Genomic DNA, 24,489 nt, shown 5'->3' on the forward strand with positions numbered 1-24,489 from the left:
CTACAGAACTGCATCTACCGTGATGCTCCTGGGGTTCACCCGCTGGTGGGTGGAGTCGGAGTGCGACCCATTGACTTTTACTGAGGTTGGAAACCTGGGCAAATGAAAAGGATATTTTAACGAAGGTTCAATACGGTTTTAGAAAAGGTATGGGGACACTGGAGCAGTGTGTTAATTTAGATCTTTTAATTAATAAATACACGGAAGTCAAAGAGGGGAATTTGTTTTTATGCTTTGCGGACCTGAGTAGCGCGTTCGATCTAGTTGATCACCGCATATTATGGCAGGTCCTAATAGAGTCAGGAGCTCCGAAAGAAATTGTCCATTTCCTGGCAAGGCTATACGAGAGACTGTCATGTAAAGTGCGTTATGGTTCCCTTGGCGAATGCGCCTCATTTTTTAAGGTTTCACGAGGCATTCGCCAGGGTTGTGTTTTGGCCCCCCTTTTATTTTCCCTCTTTATTAATCAAATTGATTCCATACTGTGCCAGACTCCAGCCGATGCACCCTTGATTGGAGGTAAACCGGTGCCAATTTTATTATATGCGGATGACGCTGTGCTATTGTCCCGCACACAGATTGGCCTACAGCGCCTTATTGACAGTTTCACGAAGTTTATTGAAGGTAGGAAGCTCCTAGTAAACAAATCTAAAACCTTTGTAATGTCCTGTGGGACGAAAGCTAAGAAAACCCTAACTAGCTTTTTTATTGACAAGGTCAAGATGGTACAAGTAAAATCATTTTGTTATTTAGGCATCACCTTTGCCAATAGTGGGTTATGGCATTCTGAGTTTGAAAACATTAGCCTAAAAACGAAGAGATCAACCAATAGTATTTTTAGATTCTCATCCAAACTTGGGGTGAGGAGTATCAAAGACATGATGAATATCTATAATGTAAAATGTGTGTCCTCAGCATTGTATGGAGCGGGAGTCTGGGGACATTGTGTTGGTCCTAGCGTGCAGAGAGACGAAAATACGTTCCTCAGAAAACTGTTATGTGTACCATCTTCAGCATCCGTGGATTTAATTCATGAAGAAGTAGGAATTGACTTTATTTCGGATCTAGCTGCACTGCGCCCTTTGCTGCTCTGGCGCTATATTTGGACCAAGTCTGAAACCCAATTTACCCAGGAGATTATTCTTGATTGTCTTAGGTTGGATCACTCCTCACGTATCCCATGGCTTAAGTACATACACCACTGGTTTTATCTCCTGTTTAAGTTTGACATTTTTCTTGACCCTAGTTCTGTAGTTTCGATCCCAAAAAAATACATCAAACAAAGGTTTTTAAATCACAGGAAAGAAGGTCGTGCAAAGGTGTCAGGAAAGTTACAAACCGTGATGACCTACCGGGACTTTAATTTATTCACCGGTTTCCAACCCTATCTTTCAGGTGTCACACGTAATTCCCACCGGTTTGTGCTAACACGATTACGACTGGGAATTGTTCATCATCTTGTTGCATTCCCTATGATGAACTCTAGATCGGATATAGCATGCCCTTGTGACAATGTTTCCCGCCAAAGTTGCTGTCATTTCTTATTGTTTTGCAATTTTTATTACTTCCTTAGGGTAACATATTTAAAACCCATCTTTATAAAACACAAGGTTCGCTCTATGAGGAACGCCTTGCGGCTACTTAGTTCCCTAGAAGACATGAATATCTGCTTTTTCGTAGCAACCTATATATTAAAATGTACAGCTGCCAGGAAAGCCATGGTCTTTTGATTACTGAGATAGAGTTCTGTCTTTACCGTGGCCTCCTGTCTGTATATTTTAATAACGTACAGCTGCCAGGAAATCCATAGTTATGACATTCTGGATTGCCTTTAGCCCCCTTTACCTCGGTCTCCTGTCTGTACATTAGTTTAGTCTAGTTAGCGTATTTATTAAATTTTATGCTATGTATCGTATGTCTAAGCATTTTATCATGTATTATTAATGAATCTAGCGTTCTTGACCTATAAGCTTTGTACTGTTGAAATCTTATTTTGGTCAGACGTTGTTCCTTTAAGATTTCCCCTCTTACCATGCACATAACGGCTTCACTTTGATCACTTTTTAACTGGCGTGTCCCAGATGCCTTCTTATTCATGCTTTTTGTTGTTTTTTCTTCATGATGTTTATGATGTTGATGCTTTTTTAAGAATTTATGTCTTATATGTATGTGTTCTGCTTGTATGGTTTGTTTCACAAATCGAATAAAGCTTTTGAACTGAACTGAACTTGTATATTCATGGAATACTTGCCTGGATTATTGGGTGACCGGTAACCCCACCTCGAACCGCCCGATGAGCGAGATTGGCATTTTTTCTTATCACTGGAGCTGCTGTTATATATATATATATATATATATATCTCAACACGAGAGTTGCCCCTTAGAAGATTCCACACTAGCAGAGGTTAACGCCAGATCATCACAGGCAGCAGGTATCACAGCATGTGGCAGGGTTCTCAAAGCCAAACGCGTTTCGAGCAACAAACATGTTCTTGATCACTGGCAATTACTGACGATGAGGCAGGCTGTATGAGAACACGTAATTTATTAAAATAAGAAGTCCTGGCCTTTGTGGGAGTCAACCAAAGGCATTCTGGTTGAGATAGTCCACAAATAATGCCCAAAGAATTCAACGTTCCTTTACCCCAGTGGATGCCACATACCAAAGTCAGTTTCATTGTCAATACCCTGTTAGGTGAGAGCGCTTAATGGCACCCACTGGGGTATTTTGGCATGTTTTACAAGTCGGGCTAAGAACTGCAATAACCAGCATGCACCAGTCCCACCTGGGCGTGACTTGATTTAAATAAAACACGTGTCAGCATACAAGCCTCAATCTTTCATTGTGCTGCCAGTGATCAAGGGAGAAAGGCCGCCCGAAACGCGTAAGGCTTGAACGGATTGATGTGTGACAGGCTGCTGAGATGCTACCAGTGGCATTTGTGCTGTAACCCCCTTGTGTGAGGCATTTCTATAAGGGCAAACTGTGTGTGGAACTATTTTGTGGCTGGTCCAGTCGCAGAAATGCCCCACCACTGAAACGAAGCGGATCTACATCGCTCAAGCACTGGAGCTGTGATGAGAACGAGGGGGGCCTGAGCTGCTGGTAAATATTGGCATCACAACGGCATTGTTCTAACTTCTTTCCGCCCACTTGGGTAATGACATTTTTAACATTGAAGGATTAATGGCACCCACTAGACTTAATTTAAATAAAACACGTGTCAGCATACAAGCCTCAATCTTTCGTTGTGCTGCCAGTGATCAAGGGAAAAAGAACACCCGAACCGCGTATGGCTTGAAAGGATTCATGTGTGACAGGTTGCTGAGCTGCTACCGGTGGCATTTGTGCTTTAACCCCTTCGTGTGAGGCATTTCTATGAGGGCAACCCGTGAGTAAATAAATATATATATATATATATATATATATATATATATATATATATATATATATATAGTGCTGCCGAAGGTGGGAATACTGGGAGAACTGTTCCTGAGGAATCAGACCTTGACACTCCCAAAGAAGGGGCTGGACAGAGGGGAGGATAATCCCATGTCCTTTGTCCAGTTTCCCACAAGAGCGGGAGCCAAGGGCTCCCAGAACTGGCTCAAACTGGAGTATGCAAGGAGGGTACCAAATGTGCTCTTCAAAGCAGGAGGCTTTTGGCTCTGGGCCAATCAGAAGGCTCTTGTTTTCAAAACTGGATTCGAGGGACTCTCGCAAGAGTCCCTCAAACCCAAGTATCCAGACAAACAAATATATTTGAACCTGATTTTTTTAAACTACTCAACAGATTTACATAAAAAAAAATAAAGAAACAATCTGTGAACCAAGGTCTATCTTCCTGACAAATTTGGTGCCATTCGCTCAGCAGTTTTTCGGGTAGCGCTGCTTAAAGAAGTCTATGGAAAATACATGGGGTAATTTCCTTTTTGGCACCCCTGCTTTCTCAGCGCCCCCTTTAAGATCATCCTGACAACTTTCAGGAAGGAGCTGAGGAGGATGAACATATTTTGGGAAAGTTTTGCAAAGATTTGTCCAACAGTAACAAACTTAAACAAACCAAAATGCACTCCGTCTATGGAAAAGCAGACTTAACTGTAACTATCCAGTAGCAACTTCCACTGGGATACATATATTTACAAAGCATCAGAATAAAATGGTTTAAGGAATGAGCCCTGGCCACGCTTTCTACACAGCGTTCCTGCATTGAATCAGGCATATGGCCAAACAGGTGAGACCCATCAAATCGCATATCGATTAAAAAGAGTATAGAAAAAGTGATGGATGTAATGCCTGAAATAATCTCAACCAATGGTAATTATTTATGGCCCCATCCAAATCCATCGTTATTTTGCACATCATGCCAACTCAATTTGGAACCAGCCATATGCAAAGCAGTTTCGACCCTGATTCAATGGGAACAGTCCAGCCCAAACTACATGGTCAGTAGGAAGGAAGTTGCAGAACACTAAGGCTGACCAGCACCACTGCCACATTAACTAGCGTTGGGCTGTTTGGGCTGCTTCTCATGACATACCATTACATAATTTCCTAAGAGTCTTGTGAACAATACCCACCATTGTGAACCCTGGATTAATTGAACACTTCATGAGTTCCTTTCCAGAGCTGGAGTGAGGAACGTCTAATAAAATTCATCTTGAGATGGTCAGACTCACTTAACAGCTCTCAATCAATGACTGTAAAGAGTGCCTAGTATTGCATACCACCTCACTCAAGTTTACCATTTGCCACTGACAAGGCATTTCCTCTTTGCTATGAAACAATTACATTTTTGCTTCCCCCCCCCCCCACACACACACAAAATGCCAATTGTCAGTCCGGACACTTGTGATCTGTCTGTTCGCTCCAAATGGTCATTCTTACCAACTCGGTAGGCAGAGTGGAGATGGTGTAGTCCCTGAGGGCTCACAGGCTGGCTGTTCTGCTCATCTTCCGATGGGAAGCTCCCGGTGACTATGGTAGTAGACTGGGTGGATAAAGGTGTCAAGGTAGCACCCGGAATTGCTGGGAATGCTGTTCCTGCATGGACACTCCCTACTGAAAAGAAAACAAACACAGCACAGACATCATTCATAATCAAACTAATTCAGCTCGTCATCAAAAGCAAATATGGATATATGGGAGACATATATAAATCATATTTAACTCAAAACTGTAATTTAAAAAACACCTGCGTTCTGTGGCATACCACACATTGAGCATTTAATGAACAGAGAAAAAAGCTGCATTTTTTGCTCCTTGAAAAGATCCTTCATTTTGCATTCATCAAATTAAATAATTACATTTGAATCAGACTCATTTGTAATAAATATTTGCAGTGCAAGCCTGTTCATAATGTTTTAATTGCATTGTCTTGATTATCATTTCTAAATATTTCAAATGGCATGTAACAAAGGTCATCACATTATTTACCTAAGAATTCTGAAAGAAGATGAAGAAGGAGGTTTTTTGCTTACAAGGTACCACCTTCTCTTTGTTAGGAAATGCGGTCTAAACCTTGAAAGAGCTTGCTTCTAACTGACCATCTAGGCAGAGGTGTGCATAATAGAAAAACAGAAGTCAAGAGAATACTTGTATACCACTAAACTACTGATTTGCTCGTCAAAAAGAACTGATTAAACTACAACCTACAGCGCATGATGGGCCACTGTATGTCAGAGGACCCTAAAAGGCGATGTGTCCCTTTTTAGGTCTCGTCTGGCGTTACCAGCGCGCATCCGCTGCTCTCGCCATGACGAGGGCCTTTTGGAATCGATACAAACCAAAGCATGCATGCAGGGAGACAGAAGAGATAGAAGACGTGCACGCGGGGATTGGATGCTTTACTGGCGGCGTGATACACTGGGGACTTTTTTTCGCCACCAGTAAAGGCAGTGCCCGCGTGCACATCTTCTGTCCATCCCATGATGGGCCGCGCTTGTTTTTAAATGCTTTGGGATTTTTTTATAGCTGTGTCTCAAATTGCCACAATATCTAGATAATATTGACATCGAAGGTGGCACTTAGCTTGCTCCCATAACGTGCTGCGCAACTTGACTTCCCTTGTACATGATTTCGACAACCCTGACGCATAATCTGTTCTTCCACCGCCGCTTAAAGTGCGGCCCAGTGGAGACGCGATCACGTCGAGGTAGAAAGGAGACTGCGGTTCTTCCATCAAGTCGCCATGCCTTATACCCGCTTCCAGGGTGGGACAATGTTCTGGGTCGGTGCTGCCACCGGGGGTGGTCGGTGGGAGCTCTCCGACACCTCAGCGGTGTAGGTGTCTGTCGAGGCAATCCAGACCCGACCTTCCGTGGGCACCGTCTGTGGCGGTGCTGGAACGACAAGGTCACACAGTGGGGAAAGAGAGGGGCGGCATACAACATCAGATAGTCAAGGGTTGGCTCATCAAACTATTTGCCCACCAATAAAGGATTCGACTGCTCAGGCTACAGACGTTAAAGGTTGGCTAACCAGAATAATCACTTCAAAATATGTGATAAACAGTCACATAAAAAAACTAGAGAAAAACTCTAACGCTGGCAGCCCAGGACATGGTTTTCTTCATAGCATCGAGTAATTCCTGCTCCAGTTGAAGTAAGTAGCAGGCACGGAGGCCATCACACAATCAAGGTCTCGGCATTACCTTCAGGGGTCTACCCTGCAGATCATAGGCGCCTGCGCACAGCGACTTCTAGGCACTGGATTTAAGTCTGCAGCACTCAAGTCGCAAACCGTTAGTTACGGGGGTGTTATGGGACTGAAGGGCTCCCAATGAAGCCCCTCCCTACACCCGCGCTCACCTGCAGGGTGGATGGAATATCCGTTGCTCATAATACCCTCGCAGGCATCGCATACACGGGCAGTTCCTGAGCAGGGCAGCTTGCTCTGCTGAGACTTTAGGCCCAAACACAATGACCCTTCACAAATAAAGGCCTGGTGCGGCCACCGTACATCTAAACTCACCGTTCAGATGGCGTGTATTGTGCAAGCACGCTTCAAAATGTGGAGGGAGACAGTGCTTTAAATGGGCCGGTACTGTCCAGTACTGAGGACTTGCACTTCTTTAATTTGAAAGGGAGACAGCCCGCACTTCTCAGCACTGCTGCAATGCATTTAATGGGAGAGTACCGGCACTTCCCAGTAACAAACAGGTACTTTGGATAGCGAGTACCTGCACCTCTATACTTCCATTAAAAGCCCTGGCGGGAGACCATGCTTACTGGGCGTAGGGGTCGTGATTATGTCCTAGGGTGCTCCACGCTCCCTTGCAGCCACAGTAAGCCCATACAATAAATGGCACAGCTGACGAGAGTGCAAGGCCAGCTTCTAAGGTCCCGCACGCTTGAGGCACCTATAGATATCCCTCCAAGTTAGGTCTGTAGATGTTTTGGGACCAGGGTGGGCGGAGATGCATACAGACTTGGGTTCTGGACCTTTAATAGGGTCTGGTCTCTGCCCCCCACCGTAGCCTTGACACTTACAGGCGACGTGCTGATACAATTGGTTTTCATTTGGACAAAACTGGTGCAACAGACATGTGGGGCCCCGTCGGTAGGTACATGCTCTTGCAGTCTGAGGATGCTCGGTGATGTGCTGCTGGCAGCGTTGCGCATACGTGTAGGATGCTGGGATGAGAAGCAGCGTTCTCCTACAGTAGCATTCTGATGTCTCTGACTAAGGCCTGTAGGATGAAAAAACATGGGGGGTCTCTCAAAGGGGCATGGCCGAGATAAGTAGGGCATGGCTTAAAACAATTTAGCTAAAAATGTGTGCTCAGCATAGTGTGCCGGCTCACTTTAACAGAATACGTGGGTTCTGTTAGATAAGCATATGAACGGTGCCGCTCGCAGTAGTTACTCTTGGACCCTGGTGCTTTTGGGACATAATTTCACTGCTGGCAGAAGTTGCCTATGAACCCTGCTGTTTCGGGAGGACTAGCGTGACGGGACTGCGAGGACAAGCAGCCCCGTAACTCAGCGCAGCTGTGTGCCTCTTCCCACCCCCTACCTGTACGTTTTTAACTGCGTGGGTCAACCGCTGCACGGAACGCGTGCAGGCGCGTGCCGGGAGAAGCCCGGGACAAGGGCGGGGCCGTCTTAGGCTGTCGGAGGCTGGTCTGGGTCACCCCTCTAAAGTGACTTTATTTAAGTGAGATATATTTTTTATTGTTCCCTCACTATTTTATGTGTCTTTGATCTGATTAGTTTTGCATTACTGTCATAGCTATTCTTGAAGTATTAGATTAAATGAAGTCACTAAACGCTTAAGGAAATGGCGTCAAGAACAGGGAGGGGGAGGAAGGCAGCGCTAGGCCCTATTGGTGGGATGGTTACTGGGACTTTAGACCAATTTATAACTAGAGCTGCAGTAGTCATAGAGCATGAAATAGCTCTTACTGAAAGGCGACTATCACTAGAACCTCTGTATTCAAAGAGATCGTTGCTGGGTTACATTATGACGATTCAGAAAAAAGGGTGGTGATGAACAGAGTGTCTGAATTAAGCAGACCACTCTTACCCAGTCCAAAGATCAGGGCTTGATCCATCACCGTTATTTAGCTCACTGCCCCATCCCAGCTCAGAACCTGGCTATATGCAAATTAGTCTGTCCCTGGCCCAGTGCATCATGGGAACAGGGCAGACCAAACTACCAAGCCAATTCTTCACCAGAAAGGAGACAAGCTTCCGGGGACCGGTTTCTGCCATTCCAGGCGTCATCGGCCCGGCTTGCTTGAATCCTGATGGAGCAGTGAGCAAGGGACTCATGTCTGAGAATACCCTTCCACGCTTATGGTGGACAAAATGATTCAGAAAAGGGGGTGGTGATGAACAGAGTGTCTGAATTAAGCAGACCACTCTTACCCAGTCCAAAGATCAGGGCTTGATCCATCACCGTTATTTAGCTCACTGCCCCATCCCAGCTCAGAACCTGGCTATATGCAAATTAGTCTGTCCCTGGCCCAGTGCATCATGGGAACAGGGCAGACCAAACTACCAAGCCAATTCTTCACCAGAAAGGAGACAAGCTTCCGGGGACCGGTTTCTGCCATTCCAGGCGTCGTCGGCCCGGCTTGCTTGAATCCTGATGGAGCAGTGAGCAAGGGACTCATGTCTGAGTATACCCTTCCACGCTTATGGTGGACAAAATGATTCAGAAAAGGGGGTGGTGATGAACAGAGTGTCTGAATTAAGCAGACCACTCTTACCCAGTCCAAAGATCAAGGCTTGATCCATCACCGTTATTTAGCTCACTGCCCCATCCCAGCTCAGAACCTGGCTATATGCAAATTAGTCTGTCCCTGGCCCAGTGCATCATGGGAACAGGGCAGACCAAACTACCAAGCCAATTCTTCACCAGAAAGGAGACAAGCTTCCGGGGACCGGTTTCTGCCATTCCAGGCGTCGTCGGCCCGGCTTGCTTGAATCCTGATGGAGCAGTGAGCAAGGGACTCATGTCTGAGTATACCCTTCCACGCTTATGGTGGACAAAATGATTCAGAAAAGGGGGTGATGATGATGAACAGAGTGTCTGAATTAAGCAGACCACTCTTACTCAGTCCAAAGATCAGGGCTTGATCCATCACCGTTATTTAGCTCACTGCCCCATCCCAGCTCAGAACCTGGCTATATGCAAATTAGTCTGTCCCTGGCCCAGTGCATCATGGGAACAGGGCATACCAAACTACCAAGCCAATTCTTCACCAGAAAGGAGACAAGCTTCCAGGGACCGGTTTCTGCCATTCCAGGCGTCGTCGGCCCGGCTTGCTTGAATCCTGATGGAGCAGTGAGCAAGGGACTCATGTCTGAGTATACCCTTCCACGCTTATGGTGGACAAAATGATTCAGAAAAGGGGGTGGTGATGAACAGAGTGTCTGAATTAAGCAGACCACTCTTACCCAGTCCAAAGATCAGGGCTTGATCCATCACCGTTATTTAGCTCACTGCCCCATCCCAGCTCAGAACCTGGCTATATGCAAATTAGTCTGTCCCTGGCCCAGTGCATCATGGGAACAGGGCGGACCAAACTACCAAGCCAATTCTTCACCAGAAAGGAGACAAGCTTCCGGGGACCGGTTTCTGCCATTCCAGGCGTCGTCGGCCCGGCTTGCTTGAATCCTGATGGAGCAGTGAGCAAGGGACTCATGTCTGAGTATACCCTTCCACGCTTATGGTGGACAAAATGATTCAGAAAAGGGGGTGGTGATGAACAGAGTGTCTGAATTAAGCAGACCACTCTTACCCAGTCCAAAGATCAGGGCTTGATCCATCACTGTTATTTAGCTCACTGCCCCATCCCAGCTCAGAACCTGGCTATATGCAAATTAGTCTGTCCCTGGCCCAGTGCATCATGGGAACAGGGCAGACCAAACTACCAAGCCAATTCTTCACCAGAAAGGAGACAAGCTTCCGGGGACCGGTTTCTGCCATTCCAGGCGTCGTCGGCCCGGCTTGCTTGAATCCTGATGGAGCAGTGAGCAAGGGACTCATGTCTGAGTATACCCTTCCACGCTTATGGTGGACAAAATGATTCAGAAAAGGGGGTGGTGATGAACAGAGTGTCTGAATTAAGCAGACCACTCTTACCCAGTCCAAAGATCAGGGCTTGATCCATCACCGTTATTTAGCTCACTGCCCCATCTCAGCTCAGAACCTGGCTATATGCAAATTAGTCTGTCCCTGGCCCAGTGCATCATGGGAACAGGGCAGACCAAACTACCAAGCCAATTCTTCACCAGAAAGGAGACAAGCTTCCGGGGACCGGTTTCTGCCATTCCAGGCGTCGTCGGCCCGGCTTGCTTGAATCCTGATGGAGCAGTGAGCAAGGGACTCATGTCTGAGTATACCCTTCCACGCTTATGGTGGACAAAATGATTCAGAAAAGGGGGTGGTGATGAACAGAGTGTCTGAATTAAGCAGACCACTCTTACCCAGTCCAAAGATCAGGGCTTGATCCATCACCGTTATTTAGCTCACTGCCCCATCCCAGCTCAGAACCTGGCTATATGCAAATTAGTCTGTCCCTGGCCCAGTGCATCATGGGAACAGGGCAGACCAAACTACCAAGCCAATTCTTCACCAGAAAGGAGACAAGCTTCCGGCCGACGACGCCTGAAATGGCAGAAACCGGTCCCCCGAAGCTTGTTTCCTTCCCAGTACAAGAATTGGCTTGGTAGTTTGGTTTGCCCTGTTCCCATCATGCACTGGGACAGGAACAGACTAATTTGCATATAGCCAAGTTCTGAGCTGGGATGGTGCAGTGAGCTAAAAAACGGTGATGGATCAAGCCCTGATCTTTGGACTGAGTAAGAGTGGTCTGCTTAATTCAGGCACTCTGTTCATCACCACCCCCTTTTCTGAATCATTTTGTCCACCATAAGCGTGGAAGGGTATACTCAGATGTGAGTCCCTTGCTCATTGCACCATCAGGATTCAAGCAAGCCGGGCCGACAACGCCTGAAATGGCAGAAACCGGTACCCGGTAGCTTGTTTCCTTCCCAGTACAAGAATTGGCTTGGTAGTTTGGTTTGCCCTGTTCCCATCATGCACTGGGACAGGAACAGACTAATTTGCATATAGCCAAGTTCTGAGCTGGGATGGTGCAGTGAGCTAAAAAACGGTGATGGATCAAGCCCTGATCTTTGGACTGGGTAAGAGTGGTCTGCTTAATTCAGGCACTCTGTTCATCACCACCCCCTTTTCTGAATCATTTTGTCCACCATAAGCGTGGAAGGGTATACTCAGATGTGAGTCCCTTGCTCATTGCACCATCAGGATTCAAGCAAGCCGGGCCGACGACGCCTGAAATGGCAGAAACCGGTCCCCGGAAGCTTGTTTCCTTCCCAGTACAAGAATTGGCTTGGTAGTTTGGTTTGCCCTGTTCGGGACAGGAACAGACTAATTTGCATATAGCCAAGTTCTGAGCTGGGATGGTGCAGTGAGCTAAAAAACGGTGATGGATCAAGCCCTGATCTTTGGACTGGGTAAGAGTGGTCTGCTTAATTCAGGCACTCTGTTCATCACCACCCCCTTTTCCGGGTTACATTATGACAGCAAAAACACCGGAATTGTTACGTACCCCAACATCAAATGGTAACATTCGGCTGGAACTGAGTGCTGGGTCTGCTGGGCCTGTTGCCCATACTATGTTTAATACCACGAAAGAAAGCATTTCTTCAACAGACAATGGGCCAGCAGAAACAAGTACTCCAAATGCTCAAATTGGCACACTAACTGAAAAACAATCAACAGGTTCAGTGTTAACCGGTAAACAGAAGCGAGGGGGAGGTTTGCATAAGGGGAGATGCCCAAAAGTAAGCAAGATTACTAATAAAGGTGGAAATCCAACTCTATCGTCCAAACCAATAATAAATAGTGAAGTTTCTGGATTACCAACAAATGCCCCATACATCTTTACACCACAGCCATCGAAGCGACTTTCCATAATATCACAAATACCGGAAGGCTTCGTGGAACAAGTAGAGCAGATCATGAGGTCTTTAATGCTACCATTGCTTGAAAGGATAAAAGTAATAAATGAAAGTCTGGGGAAGTTAGAACGGGTTGCCACAAGTAATACCCATACATTGGACACTCTCGTGGCTAGTGTGCGGAAGTTTGGCTCTGCATCACAAATTAGAACAGCTCACGGGACTAACATTAATTTACCAGATATAGCCCCTTTAACAGCTGTCACAGTGAACGGGGCACAAATAACTAATCGAAATGAGGCAAGGAAAGGGTTAGAAACGGCAACACCAATTGCCCAGGAAGTAGCAAAAGAAACTGTAGGGGAAGTCGGAAAGAATTTTGTAGCATTAGTACGGCCTGGGGAAAAAACGAATCAAGGAAATGGCATTAGGAGCCCAGATAAAGAAAAAATAACGTTCCCTCGTATTAATTTACCACCTGAATCGGCCCCTTATACGACGATACTGACCGGGGTACCTGAGATTCACAAAGGTAAAATAGAAACCCATAGCGAATTGAAAAATAAGGTTACCTTCTGGCTCAATAAAAATAGGCCACTCCCGGGTAACGTTAACGCAGAGATTCTATTCGTACGAAGGGTGAGTTGGATAGGCCATAGAGTGAAGGAGCCAAGTGGAGACTGTATCATTGTGAATTTTAGAGATACGCGGGCGGTTAGATATATTTGTGATTGGCAAGATCATAGAGGCGATGGTGGCATTCAAAGCCTTGATCTGAATTATTTTTACCCACGCTCTCTTTTTAATATGCCCTTTTTTCCACTAAATGCGAGAGAAATGCATCAAAGAGGTCCAATTCCTGCTTATAGAAGTGATTTCGCCATTCCCTTGTTTAATCGTTTTGACACGCTCCAGGGATTGGAAGGGGTGGATTGACTGGAGTTTAGCTGTCATATTGAAAAAACGGTCTCCACCGTTGTAAATAAAAGTCTGATCCAGGGAAAAGTTACCGCAATAGCCCAAAGTAGGAGGGTGGAACAGGGAATATGTCTAGGGCAACTGACAAAGAATGTGCAGGCATCTTGATCAATAGTGGTAATGGTGCAAATATATTAACAACAGATGCCATAGATATTTCTGGTGCCGTCAGTTTAGTGGATGCTGATAAAAGAAAGGGAACTTGGCCAATATTGTTCTGAAATATTGCGGGACTAAAACCTAAAATATCTAATAGCAACTGGGTAAATTTGGTTAATAAGTTTGACATTGTAAGTCTACAAGAGACTTGGTCGCTAGAGGCTGTACATTTATGTGGTTTTAAAACTTTCCATTCCCCAGCAATTAGCTCATCACATGGGAGGGCTAAAGGGGGACAGTGTACTTATGTGTGAAACCTACTTAAGTGTCGTAAGATCGAGATGGCTTTTGACAACAGGTACTATCACATAATTAGGATAGCCATTGACCAGCATCTCCATGTGATTATACTCAACTTCTATAACAATATACCGGCGGAAACCATAGAAGAAACATTCACAACCTTGGGAAAAAATATTAAATGTCTGCGTGAAGGAAGTGTAAAAGCAGCCTGCATTACATGGGGTGGGGACTTTAATTGCACTCTCTGTAAACGTGGGGAAAAAGGTACTTGTGGCCTAATGCTGGACAAGGAAACCAGCTTGAGTCATTTTGAACACACTACCTGCGGGAACTATCTAAATGAGCTAATCTTTGCCTGTGATTTGGGCTTTGCCAATAGAATCTGTTGTAGGGATGTTCCATTTCGCCCAACGTTCAATGGGAGAGGTGCATATACCATTATAGATTTTGTATTAATTTCAGCCAGCTATGGTGGAGAGGTCCAGGAGTTTAAAATTTTAGACAACCTTTTAAGTGATCACTTCCCCTTAAGTCTGGAGATTGTAAAGTTAGGCAATCATAAGCCCAAGACATGTGTACCAAGTGAGCATATAAGCCATTGCCTTGAGTCGGCAGAACGGCTACACTCTAAAATGGAGTAAAGTTGTAACGGGTGATTTTCTGACACGATTGATAAAGAAATGCATTTTTAGCTTTAAAGCATGTCTAGACGGAAATGCGGGTGATTCTGTAGTTATTACAAATTTTAGGATTATTGCAGAAAACATTAAAAAAAGTCTTTGGGTAGAGACAACATTTTTTAAGGAGAACTTATCGAGCTGGTTTCACAGCCTATACTAAGAGCTATTCTAAACTTAAGCTCACCTTAAATGCCCCTACAAGAGACATCAATCTTGTCAAAGTATTAAGGAAGGACTATAAGAGAATCCTAAAAACAAGGAAGGAAACTATTAAAAAGGAAGCATGGGAAGCATTGTGCGAGCCTTCGCAGAACAAAGACTCTGCAGCATTTTGGAAAATAGTAAATGCGCCTCTTTTTTCTGATAAAACTAAGGCCAGGGTGGAAATAACCATTTCTGAAAATGAGTGGGTTAAACACTATGAAGAACTGTATCGCGCGGAGAGTGATCTGTACCAATTTCATAGCCAGTATTACGGGGGGACTGAAATGGCACAGACTAGAATTCTGATAGAACTAGGTATCACTCTAAATGAAGTAAATGCGAGTATAAAAGAAAGCGCAGGAGGTAAAGCGCCCGGCCTCGATGGCGTTCCAGTTGATCTTTACAAGAGCAATATGGGTCTTTGGGGTCCGCTGCTTACCCAAGTCTTTAACGCAACCTGCTCCAATGGCTTGCTCCCCTTATGGTGTGAGTCAATTACTGTTCCTATATTTAAAAAGGGCGATAGATCAAGCTGCCAATCCTACCGCCCCATTTCACTATTGGACTCTACCATCAAGATTTTTGGCCGAGTAATTTTAAATAGATTTCAACTTTGGGCTGATAAACATTCCATAATCAGTGAACTTCAGTACGGTTTTAGGAAGGGCCTGGGCACGATTTACCAATGCCTTAACTTGCACATACTTTTAGAAAAATATGCCAAAGCCAAGGGTGGTCGCATGTTTTTAACCTTTGTTGACTTGACGTCGGCTTTCGACTGCGTCACCCACTCTAAGTTATGGCTGGTACTACAAGACTTAGGGGTAGATATAAACATAATTAATTACCTCAGGGAACTCTATGCAGGGGCTACTGCCCGAGTTAGGTATGGGAAAAATAGAGAGTGTACTGACTCTTTTAGCGTCGCGGCAAGGCTGCGTCCTTTTCTTTTTACGATTTATATTACCGACCTCGAAAGAGTATTATTAGAGGAGTGTAGGGACATGCCGCTTGTCGGCAAAAGATCTGTCCCGGCTCTCTTATACGCCGACGATGCGGTCTTGATGGCCAGGACACCACTGGCCATGCAAACGATGGTTAATACTTTTACAGCTTTTATGTCTAATCTAAATCTGAAACTAAACTGTACCAAAACGTTTAGTATTACTTATGGCCGCAGGCAACAAAAAAAGGAAAAAACAATATATGTTGGCCTAAAACCCCTTGAGCACAACCCTACTTTCCCATACCTTGGCGTACTATTCGACCAAACTGGTCGATGGAATGACACAATACAAACTAGGCGCTTATTGTTTTGTAAATCTATAATGGCGTTGACATCTTTTAGTAAAAGGATGGGGAAAAAATCACTTGGGGATCTCCTAACTGTGTATAGAGCAACTTGTGTGGCAATTGCCACTTACGGCGCAGGACTATGGGGACACGTAAATGTAAAACCATTGCAGACGGTGGAGAACACCTTCCTGAGATTCCTCCTAGCAGTCCCAGACAGTGCATCAACTTACTTTTGCCACGCTGAGCTGGGGGAGCCTTATCTAGAAGATAGAATTAGAGTTGCTCCTGTACTTTTGTGGCATAGGGTCTGGACGACGGAGGAATGTGTCTTTAATCGTTCTAGTCTCAAGGATGCAATGAGTCTAGAAAATGGGTGCAAGATGAGGTGGTTAAGCTATGTAATGACTTTTTTGACAAACATAGGTCACCTGGAATACTATGAGGACCACACAACTATGAACCATGTTCCCAGGAAACCCCTCAAAGATATATGTATGAGGTTTTTGTGCGACCAAAGAATTAGCACAGAAATGTCGAAAAAACCTGTGGCCGCACACCAATTAATCATGACCTCAGAATACATGCAAATCTATATTAGACTATCTATGAGTGATTTTGAAAGATTTTTATTGACGCGCTTTAGGTTTAATCTGCTTTTTAGATCTGTTAGCTTCCCCGTTATGAACACTTGGTGTAAACAACTTATTAAGTGCCCCTGGGATGATCTGTCTGAACAGTCAGACATTCATATTCTTTTTTTCTGTATATTCTATACGAATCCCAGAAAAAGATGGATTGTGCCTTTACTAAAGATTATGGATTGTAATCAGTGCCGCCCTGCTTTTCTAGAATTACAACGGCTTGATAATATTTTAACAGTTGCATCTCTGTCTGTATATTTTAAAACTGTTTTTAAATTTTGGAAATCGATCACCTAAATAAATTGTAACCAGACAAGCATATCTTTTACTCTTGATTCTAATTCGATTGTGTTTTTATCAGTACTTTCATGGTTGTTTTTTGATAACCGATTAAAAGTTTAAAACTAAACTGAACTGAACTGACAAACGTGCCCCATGGTATTGTGGGATGAAGAGGGGTTCGAAGGTGACAATGTATTGGCATGGGACGCACCTTGGAGCCGATGCTGCAATTTCATTTACAGCTTTAAAGAGAACGTACATCAGTGTATTCGCCCATTTTTATCCCCTTTTTCTGTTTTGCGGACAAGGGGGGGGGGGTGGAGGGTGGGTCTTATTTGTCTGTTCTGTTTTCTCACGCTCCTTCTTATTGTCTTCTCCTGCAGACCCGCTCCGCTCATATTACTTTGGTAATGCTATTATTTGCAACACTTGGTGTCTGTATTGCATTGTCCCTAGGGAGCTGGGGGTCTTGTTCTTTTTCCTTTTTGAAAATCGATAAAAGATTTAAACCATAAAGGGAACGTACAAATTTTATGCTGTTTTATTTAAAATACAATAAAAAAATAAAAACGATAAACAAAGGCGTACGTGTGGATCATATACAATGGAAGCAGCCAGGCCCTTTGTTTCAGGAGTCTAATGAGCTCTTCTTATGAACACAACCAATTTTGATCGTACTCCGGCAGCAATGCATGCTGGGCTGAAACAAGCTGCTATGAAGAGGGTCCCATCAACATACGCACAGTCACATCAAAAGCCTAGCACACAGAAAGCCGAAGTAAGGCAAACGAGGAACACCAGTCAGGCTGTGGAAAAGTAAATTTTGCCATGTTCTGTGTCCCTACGTGTCCTCCATCTTATGTTATGTGTGCATGATTAAATATGCATATGTATCCCCCATGTTTGATTAAAGACGCAATTACAGTTGTGTCCATCTCTAGTATGCCAGTTTCCAGTTCTCGTGAATACTATGAGTATTAGGCCTATGTAAAGTTACGTTGCCACGTTTCTCAGTGTGCACGTTATTTCATTGAAAAGTCCCCGTTTCTAGGCCTCAAAAGGGCCTGGACACCAGATTCAGCTCCTGTCTCCTGAGCCTCGCTGAGGAGCGATACAGCCCCCACCTGTATCCTCGACCCTTCACTTACTTCCTGCCTCATAGTGCCCGGCTCAGCCTGGCTCTGCCTACGAGTCTGCCAAGAGTATGTTATGATTCTAGTTATCAGTCCAGCCCTCCTTCTCTGCATTCCTAAGCTACTGAATCGCATCAATAGTTTCCGTCATTGTCTAGCCTTTACGTCTCCATGTAAGAGAAATACTGCATTTAATGGTCATTTAATATTCTTCATCACGCACTACATGTAGAATAATGCATGCTCCAGTCTTAGAGTCTGTTAGCCTTTACCCCGATAACTTTTGGATTCTATCAACATGTTCTCCAAACATTAGATACTAGATACTGTTTAGGTACATGTCGCCCTGACTCTCCAGACTTCAGTCTCTACTCCTAGCACAGAGTTCATAGCCCCCAGCTTCTCCTAGTAACACGTCATTGTCAGTTTGCGCGCACCATTAGGTTAGAGGTCCCGGCTCCTTAGGTAGCCCCTCCATGTTTCCGCCCCATTTATGACATATTCTGTTACGTTTACATCACATGTCTATGTACACGCCTCTTGTTACACCTACTTTCACCCTTATCTTTCGCGACTGCTATTGACCACACCCACTGCTCCGCCTATCATATGTATTGTAATGCAACTGTTTTAATATATATGCTTGTGCACTGCTATTAAATGTTACCCATTCCCTTACGCCGATTCTGATCCTGCCCCCGGCAGCGCTGCCATCCTGTTCCCGTGCAGGTTGTCCTGTTCCTGTCCTTTATGCTGTATTAAACCTGCAAACTCCTACTACCTCGAATCTTGACTCTTATTTATTGAGCTATCTGTTATTGCTATGTCCAGTAAAACCTAGATCCGGTATTATTTATTTATATACCACATAATGGCGCCCGAATAGGGACTTGCCCTTTCCCCACGCGCCGGTGAAGCCACGCCGGCCCCCTGACCCTCTGCAGCCGTGACGGAACCATACCGTGCACGTGCAGATATTTCTGCTTCAAGTATCCCTCAGGCCCACGGAGGAGACGGAGGTGGCGGTCCAGCATCCAGACGAGGCGGTGGAGGAACGCGGCGAGTCCCGACCAGAGCCCAAGCCGAGAGTCCAAGGTCCGAGGTATCCGGAGGCCCACCCGTAACTGAAGTCCGAAGTTCGTCCGTCCGGCGTCGAAGCAGTCCAGTCCAGTCCGAGGCCTTCCGTTCTTGCTGCCCGGTGAGTACCGTTGCTGGGGTAGTATCTAGACAGGGTCAATCTAATTGACTCTGGTCCGTGGGTTGGTGGTACACAGACCCACAAACGAAGTGTCCACTTCGGTGGATGCGGGTCCTGACGTGTCTCTTTATGAGACCGGTAAGTTTCGTACTGTTTCAGCAGTGCATCTAGTTTCTGTTCTAGTCAGTTCTGTTCTCGAGAAAATTCATGTATTCTGAGTATTCCAGGTAGTATTCTGTTCGAACTGTTATTTTAAATGTTCTTCATGTATTTTTAATGTCGTGGTATGAAAGTGGTGTAGTTATCGTGTTCGTTGTGTATTGTATTGTGTCTAGATTACAGTTCAGTCATGCCTTTATTCTCGAAATTACGTCAGTTAAAAACCAGAAAAGGTCTGCTAGAAGCAGCAGTTCCTGTCCCGCCTAGGGACAGTCCAGGTCATTTTATGTATCAAAAGCATGGCATAAGTGCCATATTATATCTAGATTTATGGGTAGAGTATACCAAACAGTTAGAAGAAAAGTATAGATGGCCCGTATCGGGTACATGGGATGCCGAGTGCATCATGCGAGTAGAAGAAGCATTATGGAAAAAGAAAGCCAGACAGTCACAGAAAGATGCCATCGAGTTATGGCGCAAAGAATCTCATAAAAGAACCGAAAAAGAAATCAGAAAGTCAGAACTAAGTAGAGAATCCTTGGAACGAGCCCAGGAAAGGGAACTAATCGAGATAGGTGAACGAGTCAAAACCGAACAGTCAGACAGACAGAGGCATGCCCTCATTAAGGGTATGTATCCTCTTCTTGCCGAGGGCTTGCCACAAGCGACCCCGGAGGCATCCAGTAATTTTCCGCCACCACTAGTTCCGACTAAGCTACGTCACAAACCGACCGCAGCTGATATTTTCATCTCGTCCTATTTGGACGACACAGTCCCAGAATATGCAAATCCTGTTCCGCCAGTCCCTGTAAATCAGGCAATTCCTGCTCCTCCAGACACCGGAGTACCTGCTACGGTACCCCCGGTTCAGCCCACATTACAATTTCCCACTCCGCTAGTACGAAGAGTATCAGTCGACGATTCCAGTTTAGGGGCCGCAGGAGGAGGTCCTCCTGGTACCCCGCCACCGCACCAACGTAGAACGTTGGCCGAGTTACATGAATGTGCGTTACAGCGTACGCCCAAATTTAAGTCCGTTGCAGAAATCCGACGAGCTCTCACTGAATGCCGCTATGATCCAGTTGCAGGTGATGATAGTACAGTAATATATTCCATCCGTGTAAGACGGGTGACCGGGTATTTAGACACCCTACCAGATATGAAAGGAGATCTAGACAGAATATATCGTTTCATCCGTACAGGGGATGATCCAGAAAGTATTGGCGAAGCCATGTCTCAAAGGAAAGCTGAGATCCAGCTCATGTTATTAAAGTTCCTGATTAATTGTCTAATAAGAGAACAAGATTACCCGACCAAAGATCCGGCCGAAATGAGAATCCTGACAAGGTGGAGTGATAATATAGCCGAGGGTAAGCACAAGACTATCAGTAGTATAGAGAGTATGTACAAGAAAATCCGTAAAGAAGTAATAAAGTTACACGAACAACGTAAAGCAGCACAAGTAAACGAGAAAGAAAATGACTCTTCTACTGAAGAGGTAGAGGACGAGAATCCCGCCAGAATAGCGTATGTAGGAAAATCTAGATTTCCAGACCGACATTCACGTCTAGATTACAAGAAAACTGTTCCTCATCCAGCACCAGAACAAGGTTCTCTAGAACAAGTATTTCAAGCTACCGATCACATTCTGAAATCACGAATCGGTTACAGTGAGTTAAGTACTATGCATGAACAAGAACTAGTCCGATCAGCGGTCCGATGGATTACTGATTCTACCACTTTTCCAGACGAAATAGTGGCACAAATGTTTCTGAAATTGCCCCCAGCCGAGCAGCGACTGGTGGGTATGTATATGATCCAGCACCTCATTACTCTGTATGAGGGTCAACATTCTGATCCAGGTCCGTTACACGATGTCCTGAACGAGTTACTCCAGTATAGATGGAAAGGTTTAGGTACCGATTTAATTAGTGTCATTCTAGAACAGCGCCACAAATATAGAACGTTTTTGAACCCGCATTTTGTTCATGTCTCACCTCCAGAAAGTAAACCGTTTTACATAGATAGACAGAATCCGTTACGAGAAGTACACCCAGTTAGGACAACAGATGGTGAAATGCAACGAGTGTTTGTTTACACTCCGATTACCAAGATGGAACTCTTGAAGATGAAGAAATTAATTCCCTGTCATGATAAAGATCCAGCAGGGTTCCACCGGGAATTAAAAGACATGCTCCGTATGGGAGAATACACGTATCCAGATATAATTAAAATGTTAAAAGTCCTGTTGCCCGCAGGGGTATACGAAAAACTCAAGGAAAAAGATTGGGAGGTGGGAGAGAAAAAGATCGATTGGGCAGTCCTAGAAGCTGAAGATAAGATACGAGTACCAGGTACCGGTCTAGGAGAAAAATGTAAAGAATTACCAGAACTGTTAATACAAGTTTTGCCCAGATTATTAGCAACTAAAAAGGAAGACTGGGATGCAATCTCAGCCTGTAAACAGAAACAAGATGAAGACACTAGTGATTTTTATTCTAGATTCGAGAAATGCTTTAGTATCAACAGTGGCCTCAAGACAAGTAGCGAGTCATACCCTCATCTTTTTGTTACTAAATTAGTCGAGAATTCAAGTCCACAAGTTAAGAATCGAGTTTTGAAAGTCGAAAGTACCTGGCAAGCTAATACCCCGTCCCAGATGTTACAGATGCTTCAGTACCACCAGAATAGAATCAGAGAAGAACAAGATCATGAAAGGAAACGTATGAAAGACACGAAAATGAAAGTACTGGTTGCACAATCTATTCCACAAGACAGTCAGAAGAGGGGTACGAATCAAGCCAGTCATCCTGCAGTTCCCGTTAAAGGGACATGCAATTATTGTAAACAGCCAGGTCATTATATAAACGAGTGTGCAGTTCTGAAACACAATATAGCTACCGGTAAAACTAAAGAAAGACCACGTCCGCCTAGACAAGAACAAGTTTCACAGACTTCTCAGCCACAGAATGCACAACAGACAGTTCCAGCACCGCAGCCTATTGCTGCAACACAGCATGTTACACAGCAGATGTACCAGTATGCACAGTCCGAGTATCCAGAGTATCAGCCATATTCATGAAACAGCCTAGAGAGGGAGGTAGGCTTGCCTCTCATCGAGATACCTGTAGATCAAGAGGGTCCCTATGTTCATAGTCAAGTATTAGGGAAAGACAGAAAGTTTTTGATTGATACAGGGGCAAGTAGGACCACCATCAGTCACGCCGAAGTTCCAGGGGCTCCGCTCTCAGGCTCAAGAAATGTTTCCCTTGGATTTTCAGGAAAGCCTATTGTAAACGAGATATCTAAGCCAGTTACTCTAGAAGTAGGTCCATTGTCCCGCACTACTGATCTGTTACTTACGAAATCATGTCCAGAAAATCTATTAGGCATTAAAACACTGAAAGAATTAGGTGCAGTTATTTGCTGTTCCCCCGAGGGAATACGACTGTTTCTACGTGACTTCAAGGGTCACTATGTATTACGAGATTTTGATCCGAGATTGTCTAATGTTCCGCAGCATCTATGGGCGCAAGGTCCAACTGATGTTGGTTATATGCAAATCACACCCCATCGTGTGACTCTCAAACCAGGTGTAGTGTTACCACGAATCAGACAGTACAGATTGCCACCTGAGGCTGTAGCAGCCTTATCCAAAATTATTGACGAGCTCATGGCTCAAGGAGTAGTTGTAGAAACTGACTCCAATGTATGTAATTCTCCGATCATTCCAGTCATGAAACGTACTGATCCAAATGCACCCCCAGTATATCGATTAGTGATTGACCTTCGAGAACTCAACAAATGTATTATTCCTCAGTACCCAGTTGTCCCAGATATTTCTTCCCTATTGACAGCCATTGATTCCGAAGCCTCATTTTTTACAGTCATAGACCTCAAGAACGCGTTTTTCAGTGTCCCCATTCATCCAGACAGCCAGTTTCTTTTCGGATTTTGTTTAAATGGAAGGAGCTATATGTTCACACGAGCTCCTCAAGGTTTCACAGAAAGTCCAAGTATTTACAGTCAAGCACTTAAGAGACAACTAGACAATATTCACATGCCAACTGACACTGCCCTGCTCCAGTATGTCGATGATCTACTGATCACAGCCCGTTCTGAACGTGCTTGCGAGCGAGCATCCCTTACAGTCTTGTATTTCCTTGCCGAGATGGGGCACAAGGTGTCCCCTTCTAAGCTTCAATTCTGTGTCCAGCAAGTGATCTATTTAGGCCACTTACTGTCCAAGAGGGGTAGGCAGTTGACACCTGACCGTATCCAGTTAATAGCGAGTCTTCCTCAGCCCAAGACACAGAAGGAGGTACGTGCTTTTATCGGCCTCACTTCTTACTGCAGACAATGGATTCCTCAGTATGCATTTCTAGCTAAACCACTGATACAGTTAACGACACAGGAGGCAGCCGTATCGACTGTTCTCCCTTGGACATCTGAACATACACTTAGTTTTAATGAGTTAAAGAAAGCTCTATGCCAAGCTCCAGTTCTTGCTACACCGAACTACAGTAAGCCTTTTACACTTTTCGTCACTGAACGTGAAGGTACAGCATTATCTGTTCTCACACAAGATCAAGCAGGACAATACAAGCCCTGTGCTTATTTTTCGAGCACATTAGATCCAGTAGCCCAGGCTCTGCCTGCGTGCCTCAAGTCAGTTGCAGCCACAGCTCTAGCTATCAGACAAAGTGATTCCATAGTATTAGGACATTCCTTGACAGTACAAGTTCCACACTCCGTGGAAGTTCTTTTAAACCGAACACAGACTCAGCACTTGACAATTGCACGTTTAACAGGTTATGAACTGACACTGTTCCAGCCACACATAGAAATCAGACGCTGCAACGTTCTAAATCCTGCTACACTGTTACCGTCAGTTAATTCGAATCCTGCCACACACGACTGTGTGGAAGTAGTTAATATTATGACTAAGCCAAGACAAGATCTGACAGATATTCCATTACCAGATCCCGACCTGACACTTTATGTGGATGGGTCATGTATGAGAACAAGTACAGGAGAACTAGTAGCCGCGTATGCAGTGACTACTGACACTGAAGTTA

General features: G+C 44.8%; 1 protein-coding gene across 3 annotated transcripts in view; it reads right to left on the bottom strand.

Moving 5' to 3' along the window:
* Nucleotides 1-24,489, bottom strand: part of ZSWIM8 (zinc finger SWIM-type containing 8) — a 2,353,271-nt gene that overhangs the window by 248,434 nt on the left and 2,080,348 nt on the right. For 2 of the 3 annotated variants that reach the window (XM_078643224.1, XM_078643226.1), the window contains one exon: nucleotides 4,889-5,062. In XM_078643224.1, the coding sequence (XP_078499350.1) occupies nucleotides 4,889-5,062 (174 nt within the window). The remainder of the gene's footprint in view (nucleotides 1-4,888; nucleotides 5,063-24,489) is intronic. The other variant, XM_078643225.1, reaches the window with a different exon arrangement.

The sequence above is a fragment of the Lissotriton helveticus genome, chromosome 5_1 (genome assembly GCF_964261635.1).
Source record: "Lissotriton helveticus chromosome 5_1, aLisHel1.1, whole genome shotgun sequence".
NCBI classification, from domain to species: domain Eukaryota; kingdom Metazoa; phylum Chordata; class Amphibia; order Caudata; family Salamandridae; genus Lissotriton; species Lissotriton helveticus.